Below are 11,268 nucleotides of genomic sequence, written 5' to 3'. Positions count from 1 at the left end.
GGTTCGTACAATGGCATTAAATAATTATTCCTTTATATATTTCTTGCTGTCTGAAAAAAGAAAAAACTATATTAAAATTGTGGGAGAATTCAGGAATCTGAATCCGAAGAAAATACACACACATATATATCCACTCAGTGGTGAAGAGGTGGCCACGAATACTTGGTAACAAATTGCACACATGGAGACAAAGTAGAGTAGTGAGTGGAGAAGAGCAAGGAAAAACTGGCCAACGCCCCCAGTGGTGGTGGTCAAGCTCAGGAAAGCATCACAGCTGAAGAGAGCAGGTGTCAGGGCTGTCAGATGCTTGTTGTGAAGGAAAGAGATTCACGGTTCTCCATAAATCCAGTGACAGGCACGGTCGGAGTAGGATGGAGGTACCTTCTCTGCCCAAGCAGCCTATAGAGTGAGGGGGAGTGGAGCTGCGCACAGAGCTGGGGAGAGCTGCGTGGAGAGGAAGAGGGTGGGGAGATGGAAGGATGAAAGCCAGGCAAGGAAAGGAGCTGCTGCGAGGTTGTTTCCTGAGCCAGCTCCCAGGCCTGATTTGGGGTGTGCCATTTTGGTGCCAGGCCCAGCCTGGCCCAAAGGACCCCAGAAGGGCCAACCTGTGTGTGGGGGGCAGCAGAAGAGCTCAGAGGCTGGAGCTGACCGTCTTAAAGGTTTGTAAGCAGCAAAAAAAGAAGTCAGGCCTCTTTTAAGAGAGGGAATGGAAAGAATCAGAATGAGAGAGTTCAGCCTTGCGCTTGCTTCCTCTTCACTATGCGGGGCCTCAGCGTCCTCATCTGTAAAACGGGGTTTAATACCCCAGAGGGCGGTGTGAGGATTAAGCGTGTGCTAAATTGTTTCAGGTTCCCCCCACAGTGCCTGGTGGTAGGTGTTTGACAAAGTGAAGTCACTTCCTCCTTTACAGCTCCTATGGTTTCAGTTGCAGAGCAGAGTATTTAGAATTCTAAATGCTTTCTAAAATGGGAAACTACCACTCATCCAGAAAGAAGAGAATTACTTATTAAGTATATGCATAATGCTTGATATATCTCAGGTCTCAAGGACCTCACTAATTTTTGGCAAAGAGACAGCACTGATGGTGGGGCCGGGGCCGTCCAAGAGCAGGCACTGAGGGCAGCCTGTGCCAGAAGTGGGCGGGGCGCTGCTGGCTGGACTGTGGGGAAGGACACGCCCACAAGCCGCCACACACAGCGGTCAGGTCTACTCGCGTGCCTGTAAACCAGGGGCTGCAGTACAAACTGCCAGTCTGTGGGCTGTCTGTGGGTCACAGATACATTTTTTCCCCTGAGCTAGCATACAATTTTTTTTTCTAGACTACTGGAAAACCTGGCTCAAAACCTTAAAAACAAGCTTGTAATTTTTTTTCGTAGTATTTTTTTAAATGACTTTAGTCAGACCTTCAACTCTTGTTTTGCCAAATTCCCCATCTTCCAGCTGCCCTAGACCTGGCCAATCTATTTCTGTCTGGTCCTTGAGTTTTCGGCCTCTTTTTTGAGCCCAAGACAGAGCGGGATACAAGCCACAGAGCTGGCCTTGGTCACAGAACCCGAGATTGAATGGGTTTTACCTCTCTATCCTTGGCTTCTAGCCTTGGGTTGCCGGATGCAATTTAGGACTCTGTTAAATTTGCATGTTAGATAAACATAAATACTTTTTTTAAGTATAAGTGCGTCCCATGCAGTCTTTTTATTTCCTAAATATGGCACCCTACTCTATCCTCATTTATAATTCATACTCTGCCACCCGTAGGAACTTAATAAGTAGCGATTGTCATTGTAACATTGGGGAAAAAAATCTTGGAAATAGAACACCTTAGCAGCCTTGGGGAAAAGGAGTGAGTACTTATATATTTCAGTGTTTGGGAGAGATAAATTGATCAAGGCACATGAATGAGTGTTTTAATTTGATAAGAGGTAAAATTGGAAACTGTAGTGGCTGGGAGTGTTTTTCTTCCAGCTGGGCGATGACAGATAGAAAGTGACTGGGCTGGGGCCGCCTTGCTCAGTGAAAACCTGAGAGGAGGATCATTCCCAGGACTATCTGAAGTGGCATCTTGATGTCTGAGAGGGTGCCAAACACTGCAATGTGGTAGACTCCAGGCCTGCCTTCTTTGCAAATGCAGAGTGCTAAACTCTGCATTTTGTCACCTCTAGGTGACATTGGCCTCTTTCCTATCCTATCTTGTTCATTCACTTCTCCCTGGATTGCCCTGGCCACCCTGAGTGTAGTTACATGTCCTCCTCCCTTTGGGCTATTCTCCCTTATCTCTGTTTAACTCCTGTGGCCTGGGAAGGCAGTTGAGGAGGTAATGTGGATGAAGACCAGGAAAACTCACTGGATGTCTTCCACCAGCCAGGCGCATTATCTGGACCCTGCTGTGAGGACGATATTATTTGATATAATATACACACACACGCATATACACATACACACACACACATATATATATAATAAAGTACGTATATACATATGTATGATATGTATATACCGGGGGTGCCAAAACAATGTACACAAGTGGACACTTTGATCAACGTTGCTCAAGCAGTAGTTCACCATAATCAGAAGTGTCTGGATGCTGACGGTAACCACTTTGAGCACCTCTTGTAATTGCAGAAGTCAAACGTGAGTTTTCTTTTGTTATCAGTATATAGTATTACAATTTTAATAGTTTTTTTCTTTCTTAAAATGCATATACTTTTTTTTTGGCACCCTCTGTATACTTTATTTTTTAGACCAATATTAGGATCATAGCAAAACTGAATGGAAAGTAGTGAGTTCCCATGTATCCTTGCCCAACACACCCCGTTCCTCCCCCACTATTCACACGTACCACAGTGGTATGTTTGTTACCTTTTTTTTTTATGATTATTGCTTTATAAGATGAAAAAACTAAGGGTTTGAGAGATCAGACCTGTGACAGCCGTCCTCAGCCCTAGGTCTCCCCCTGGCCCAGTGCGCCCTCTGGCCCACCCAGTCTTCACTCCCACAGGGAAAGGAAGGTAATGAGATAGCATCAGATGAGAGGAAGGGGTGGCTAGATAGTTGCCTGACGTTCACTTACCTAGAAATTCTTTTTCAGCAAGGGTTTGGAGAAGCTGTGACTTGATTCTTTCAAATTACTTTTGATCGTCTTTCCTTTCTTCCATTTGCTGTTTCCACCAAAGATTAAAAGAAAGTTGATACAGTGACCCTAAACATGTTTTGTGTTGAGATTTGATCTTAAAGTTCTAGAAGTTACTTTAATGTGATAATCAAGTAATTTCAGGAAAATTTTGGTCTGAAACCACCCTCAGGCTTTTAAAATCAGTGTTTTTCAAAGCATCAACTGTGATTATAATTTTGAGAATGAAGACCATCAATTTCTGCTTTAATAATCAGGGAGGTAGATTGACCTTCCACCCTAGACCTCACTAAACCAGACACAGCTCTTCATGTCCTCTAGAATAGTGGGAATTCGAGTGTCACTGGACTGCAGACCTTGTTTCCTTTCTTTAGTGCCAAATGACAAGCTGTTCTATAAATTAGCCAAAGATGGCCTCTGTCATTTGGCCCCTAGGTTGCTCATTTTTTTTCACTTCAGCCTGAGACTTGTTAGCCCAAAAGCTACTGGCACCAAATTCAAACTTTTACATATCCAATTTTTTTACCAAACAAGCAGATTTTTAGCCATTTAGAGCCTGCCTGCTTTACATACCCTGTGAAACCTTATCTAGCATCTGTTGGCCATTGATAAGATAGGGCCTTGTGGTTATAAGACCTCATGCTGCTAATGCCCTTGGGAGTCCTCTGATCCAGACTCTCCAATATGCCTCTGAGTGACATCACCTAGCAAGGAAGGCCCCTTTCTCCCTCGACCTTTTTTGCGCTCCTCCCCTTCTGAACGGTGACCCTCTCCCCTTAATCCTCTGTACAGTCTCATGCTGTGAGGGACTTCTCCTCTCGGGCAACCCTGTCCAAGCACCACCCAATAAAGCTTGTTGTGTGTTACCTCCCCTCGTGGGCATATCTTTTTCCTAAATCAGCCCCCAATATCCTCTACAAACCCCCTATATAAGCGTTATCTGGCACAACCAAGATTTCAAGAAAGCCCGTATGTGAACCTTCAGAACCAAAGTTGACCCATTCTGCCTTACATCTGGAGCAGAACCTTTGTAGAAAGGCGCTTCTTTCTTCTTCCACCTTTGGATACCAAATAGTTGAATATATTTTAAATGTATATATTTATAAAGAATTTGTGTACTATACAGGTTTGTCTGGTTTTGTGTAGATCTGCCCCTCCTGTTTATATATGTTACTAGGAAAAAGACGTTCTTTCAGATTGCAGAGATCAGAGACATGCTTGGGTTTTTAATAAAAATAATTATAGTGCCTGTAATTTATCAAGCATTTACTATGTGTCAAGTGATGAATTAAGCTTTTTACATGCATTTTATTTAATCATCATGATAACCAATTAGACTGGTATTTTTATTTATTTACATTTTATGGGTGCAGAAAGTGGGCTCAGGGAGACTAATTGCCTCATTTAGTCACAATAGTGATGAAAGAGCTCGGATGTGAACCCAGTTTGTCAGATGCCTACGCCTGTGACCTGCTCTGATGCATCCTTCAATAAGTGAGAGGATTTTCTATAAGAATGCATGGAGAAGCAAGTAAACAGTCTCTGCAGGCACAGAGCCGTGTTTCCTGAAGATAATTCAACATTCAGCATTCAACAGCATTGTTTGTAGTTCTACAGCAGCTCTACAGACCTAAATAATTCCCTGGGGGCACCATGCAAGTGACCATGTACCCCGTGTCTGCTTCCTAATCGCCTCTTCCTTTTCTCTCCCTGCTTTCTCGCTCATGTTTCTCCTCATGGTTTCAGTTGCATCCTGACTCCTTGTTACGGCTTTTTATCTTTGTGTATTTGTACTTCTTTGCTTCTGTATCACTTTGGCCTCTGCAGCCTCTGTAAATATCCCAGTTACACTCCCATATGTAGAGTAGATGATTAGGTCCATTCATTGGAGAGAGCTTCACACCTGGGTGCCTCACCTCCAAGGCTCCCTGCCAGCTCTCAGTGCTCTGCCTTCGGGTCAGGCACCAGGCCCTGAGTCAGTCAGCTGGGGCCAGGGACCCAGATCACTCTGTACAAACCATGGAAATTTTGTGTAAGACCCCACAAGAGGGTGCTATAAGTGGGATTTGAACCTGTAGCCTTTTTTAAGGGAGTAGTGAAAGCCCACAGTCTTTTTTTTTTTTTTAAAGTTGGAATTTTTTTTTTACCTAGATTTTTAAAATTTAAGTAGTGTTACTGTACAATATTCTATTAGTTTTATTATTTTCAGTTGTAACTATATAGTGATTCAATGTTTTTATACCTTACAATGTGATCACCCCTTTCTAGTAATCAGCTGTTACCGTGCAACCTTATCACAATATTATTGACTATCTTCTCCTTCACCTTTTTCACCCATACCCCTATCTCTGTCCCCTATGGCAACCATCCCTTTGGTCTCTGTTTCTATGTATCTGTTTTTATTTTGTTTTGTTTGTTCATTTGTTTTGTTTTTTTTTAATTCCAAGTATAAGTGAAACCATACAGTATTTATCTTTCTCTGTCCCACTTATTTCACTTAGCATAGTACCCTCTAGGTCCATCCATGCTCTTGAAAATAGCAATACTTCATTCTTTTTTACTGCTACATAATAATCCACTATATATACACCAATCTTTATCCATTCATCAGCTTCCATATCTTGGCTATTGTAAATAATGCTGCAGTGAACATAGGGGTGCATATATCTTTTCGAATTAGTGTTTTTGTTTTCTTTAGATAAATACCCAGAAGTGGAATTGCTGGGTCATATGGTGACCTGTCTGGCAAAAACAGTGTGATTTTTGAAAAGATTTATTAATGTGTCTATTATGAATAACTTAAGATCATATGATTAAAGCACCAGCAAATAAAAATAGTTGCTAAGGGTAGTTTCTAGCAACAAAAATGTAAGTTACGAAATCTGCACATACCTGGAGAAATTCAAGCATATTTTTCTTTATTCGTGGCTTCCCATGTTCTTGATTAGGTCAGGACATAAAATTGAAAGCAACTGAAGGTACAACAGTAGAGCTGTGCACAACATTTAATTAGTTTTCTTCTTGTTATATACATGTACACATTTATGAGTATGTAAGAAGAAAGAATGTTAAGCTTCCATATATTACCTGTTAGATTATAAGCATGATAGAGTCATGTATACTTTCCTTCTAGTCCTTTAGCTCCTCATTGCTCTTAGTGTAGCAGACCCTTAATACATGACATTGCCTAATTATTCAGCCCTGATGCTGATTGAGTAGAAAGTGCTAATTGAAGAATCTTCTATGGCATAGAGTCAAGGGGAAATAATGCTATTTTTAAAATTATTTTATACCTTAATCCCAGCCTCTCTGGGTAAAAACCATGGATTTCTATTATGAAATTTTGTATAATTTTCTCCTATTTATTTCCATTGATACCATGTGTTAGCTATACCTTTCATCAATGCAAATATATAAATATTTGGGAAAAAATAAATTTTGGTTTGCTTTCGACTTACCTTTTTTTCATGAGGGTTTTGGTATTGCATCTGAAGTCCAAATGAACATCTAGTTTAAGCCTATGTTAATGCTTCTACTTGGGATGTCAGGCTGTAGAGCTCTAATTAAATTGATGAAAGACAACAAAACAAAATTAAGGAGCTTGTGACGAGTGGGGATTAATCCTATCCGTGGACTTCTTTGTTAGTGGTTGAATTTTGGAAGTGACCTTCTTGTACTGTCACCTCACAAACACCCTGACTCTGGAGAGATTAAATGCATGTATGCCCATGGTCCCTCGGCTGATTAGTGGCTTAACTGTAAAATTAGGAGCGAGTAGCATTTTGATGTTTTCAGATATTTGTATAAGTCATACATCGGAGTTACAGTTGATTTTATGTATGACTTGTGAACACAATCTCTGTTCTGCCGTGCGGGCGTGCACACACAGTCTTGCGTTTGGCTTGAACGTGGTCAATCATTCCAGAGGTGACCAATCACTGCAATGAGTTAACAACGTGGCTGCTCCTCTTCGTTTCACAGATTCCTGGAGAAACCACTCTTGATGCTCCATTCAGGGCATTTTGTGACCCACCTTGTTTTCTTTTTCTTTTCTGACTTTAATTCAGAAATCCCATGGGATGAGGAACCCATTTTGAGAAACATGTCATGGAAACTTGAAATGTAGGAAGCTAAGCAATTAGTGTCAAATTTTCCCTTGGGGGAAAAAGTAAGAAAAGTTAATATATACTACAGAGATAACTCAATTAGATTCTCTAATAATGGTACATTGTATTTATAAATGATAATTTTTGACAAAGCAGCAATCTTCTATGGGAGGGCTTTATGCTCTCTTTGAGTCTTTAATAGCATAAGGCACTGGCTTCCATTCAGACTCGGAGCTGAAACAAATCATCATGACCTTTTTTCTATTCTTGGGTCAGATGTATTCTAAAAGCTTTTAAATTTATAAAGTATCTTTGGAAATTTACAGGAATGGAAAATTTACTTAATGTAATAATACGTTTAGTAGGAAAACCAAATCAAACTCATATGTAATCTCAAGGTGTTTTTGTAGATATCATATACCTCGTCTTTTCAGAGGCTCGTTGGTTTCTATTTCAGTGATGTGAATTTAATTGGCTTTTAGTATAGGTTTAAAATTTTTAAAAACATGTGATTACCCATCATGTGCTCAGCAGTGCACTAGGTATAATCACACAGGCCATGTTCATGTAACCCTTACATACATCCTGTGAGAAATTATTGTCCCAATTTTTCAAATAAAGAGTCTCATAAAAACTGTGACTTGTAGATGGTATTACAGGGATTATAAATCAGGTTATTTTACCCTCAAATCTATTACACTTTTCAGTAAAATTAATTTATAAAGAGAGAAAATCTTTAAAACACTACCTTTATACATTTCATTGACTGTTGGAAGATCAACAGTCTGATTCGTCAAAGGAAGATTCTGGTGCTGACTCATTAAAGGAAGATGATACAGTGTGTTGGGTACCAAGGTCTTGTGAGTCAGGCCAACACTGGGATGAACCCTGGCTCCTCAGCAGTAGAAAAATGTCATGACTTTGTGTAAAGTTGTTTGTGTTTTAACTTCCAAGCCTCAGTTTCGTTATGTACCAAACAATGGTAATATAACGTATTTTATAGTGTTGTAACAGCACTGAGTACAATACTGAATTTAGCAGAGTTCCCAGCAGATAGTACAGTTCCTTTTTCTTTTTTAAATTTTTTCATTAAATTTATTGGGGTAACATTGGTTAATAAAATTACATAAATTTCAAGTGCACAACTTTATAATTCAATATCTGTGTACTCTATTGCATGCCCACAACCCAAAGTCATGTTTCCTTTTGTTACCATATATTTGACCCCCTTGACCCACTTTGCCTTCCCTTTATGCCCTTCCTCTCTAGTACGCACCATTCTGTTTTCTGTATCTATGAGTTTGCTTTTGTTGTTCGTTTGTTACTTTTAGTCTTATATCCCACATATGAGTGAAATCATAGGGTTTTTGTCCTTTTCTGTCTGACTTATTTTGCTTAACATAATATCCTCAAGATCAATCCATGTTGTTACAAATGGCAATATTTAATCTTTTTATGACTGAGTAGTATTCCATTGTATATATGTACCATATCTTCTTTACACAATCATTCATTGATGGACACTTACATTGTTTCCATGTCTTGGCTATTGTAAATAATGCTGCAGTGAACAGGGGTACAGATTCTGGTAGCTATGATTAGTAACATTATAATATGCAAATTGTTTAAAGGCAGATGTTAATTATTGTGTTCAGGGACATACGAAGACTTACTTATTAATAAAATTGTGTAGATTTACTGAAGATTTTTAGTGATAAAGAGCCCTTATATAGTATTTAGAACTTTATGTGATGCTTTTTAAGGTATTTTAAAATATGGTAGCATATTAGAATATTTTCAGATTGTATTTATAATTTAGTTACTGTTGCTAATGAATTGGGAATAGTTCTATGAATAAGTTCTAGACAGGTGAGGAGTTCCTCCTTTTAAAAATAAATAAATAAATAAATAAATAAATAAATAAATAAATAAATACGGGCCGGCCAAGTGGCGCGTTGGTTAAGAGCTGGCTTGGGACACCAGAGGGCCCCGGTTCGGATCCCACATATGAGGGCCAGTGACACTGCCCTCTACAGCTAAGATGCTGAACAACATCTCAACCTGGAGCTGGGCTGCCATGAGTCACCGGCGACGGTGTAGGCTACAGCCCCTGTGGCAGTGGGTTGCCATGGGCTACCGTGTGTAGCCAGCAGTCACCGTGAGCAGCCATCTAGAAGCCGGCGACTGATGTGCCTCTCCTGGGGAAGAGCACAATGATGGTGCCAACTTGGGCCAGTGAAGCAACATCCTCCACAACGAGACTGAAGAACAAAAGGACAGCAACTTGTCTGTTCCCCTTCCCTCAATTCCCCAATAAAAATCTTAAAAAAAAAACACACAAAAAAGCATGTAAATATAATTATATGTAATCTGTGAGTCATTGAAAAAAAGTTATACAACCATTATACAATAGTTATACAGCCATTTTGATAGGCCCTAAGAAGAGTTTCTCCCTTTGAAAACCATTTACTCTCTGCTACAGTTATTGTCTAGCATAGTAGATCAGAACTTTATTAATAAGCCAGGAGAAAATAATTTGGCTTTGATTATATGTAAGTAAATTAACTTTGTTTAAAATAGTAAAAGAAAGAAATATGCAATTAATTGGTGACAGAGGTTTGACCTTTAAAAACATTCCTGGTACAAGGAGTCTAGATGAGGAATATATAGGATCAGTCTTCAGTTACGTAGGTACACACACATCTGTATCCAGTAGAGATTAATTATATTAAAATAAGCTGAAGTTTTTCCAAAATCTAGACATAACCATAGAGTTTTATTTTTTATTTCCTGTAGATATTTAGAAGTACTTCTCTGTATAGACTTGGTCAAGATAAAGCAAAGTGTTGAAAGTGATAACCTTGGGTATTTGTCTTGGATGTTTGTGATATACTCTGAGGCTGACAAAGTACAGAGAACCTTGTACAAAAATATAAATTTTAAATATAGAGTCTTTGCAGATTTAATCTGTCATGAGAATGAAATAGATAAATGTAAGAACGGTTCATCCTCTTAGGAATAGCTAAATTTCTGTTGCCGGAAACTAACCTTTGAAAATGATGTGTGTCTTAAACAGGATTAAATGGATCCAAAAAAAATCTTTTGTAAACACAAAAGGGTGGTGTGGATATGTGGGTATCTGTGTGTTCTAGCTTATTCATACCATTGTCACCAGTTTAATTAATCATGATCTTTTTAACTAAGCAGTGAGTGTTAATATTTTAACCTGTAAGTATTGAATATGAGATCTATTTTGTAACAAAAACATCTCAAATTCAAATTATAATCTCCTTTTCATTTCTTTTCTCAGATGATGAAACACGCTTGGAATAATTACAAACGTTATGCCTGGGGACTAAATGAACTGAAACCCATTTCAAAAGAAGGCCATTCAAGCAGTTTGTTTGGTGAGTGGAATATGCTTTTTGTCACTTTTCACAATAGAAGAGACAGTAACTTCTCTCTAATTGACTGAACTTGTGGGTGGTGGAGAAGTTTGTGTGACTCTGCAGGCCATGTTGCTAGGAAACTTATCCACCTGCAAGGACGGTGCGTAGTGTCCTTCAGACAGAGCACTGGCAGCATATTAGATCCACTGCGTACCTTGGAAACATACTGATACCTGGCACACACTTCCAAAGATTCTCATTTAATGGATATGGGTGCGGCATCGTGATTTCTGTTGGGTTGTCGGAAAAGTCATGACGTATTTTGTCTATGTTTTTCAAAGGTCATTTATTATATATAAAGAACATATATATATAAAGAACAAAGATCAATCAGTATATTGCCTGTTTTGTTCGATAACCTTTTGCCATCTTTCAGTTAGCTTCATAATTCCTTGTTCATAGAATGACCTGTCATTATTTGCAAAAAACTGAACAAGGTGCTGATTTACAGCCTCATCTGAATTGCACATTATACCACACAAGGAGTTTTGAAGAGAGCGAGACAAGTGGAAGTCTGATGGCGCAAGGTCAGGCGAGTATGGTGGGTATGGCAACACATCCCGTCCAAACTCCAATAATTTTTGAC

At 39.3% G+C, this 11,268-nt stretch overlaps 1 protein-coding gene across 1 annotated transcript in view; it reads left to right on the top strand.

Moving 5' to 3' along the window:
• Nucleotides 1-11,268, top strand: part of LOC109377500 (mannosyl-oligosaccharide 1,2-alpha-mannosidase IA-like) — a gene marked incomplete at its 3' end in the record, with an annotated part of 110,353 nt that overhangs the window by 44,166 nt on the left and 54,919 nt on the right. The window contains exon 2 of the mRNA XM_019633873.1: nt 10,544-10,640. Coding sequence (XP_019489418.1) covers nt 10,544-10,640 — 97 coding nt within the window. The remainder of the gene's footprint in view (nt 1-10,543; nt 10,641-11,268) is intronic.

Source organism: Hipposideros armiger, unplaced genomic scaffold (assembly GCF_001890085.2).
Source record: "Hipposideros armiger isolate ML-2016 unplaced genomic scaffold, ASM189008v1 scaffold_1424, whole genome shotgun sequence".
Classification (NCBI taxonomy): Eukaryota; Metazoa; Chordata; class Mammalia; order Chiroptera; family Hipposideridae; genus Hipposideros; species Hipposideros armiger.
This window is presented reverse-complemented; position numbering and strand designations above follow the sequence as displayed.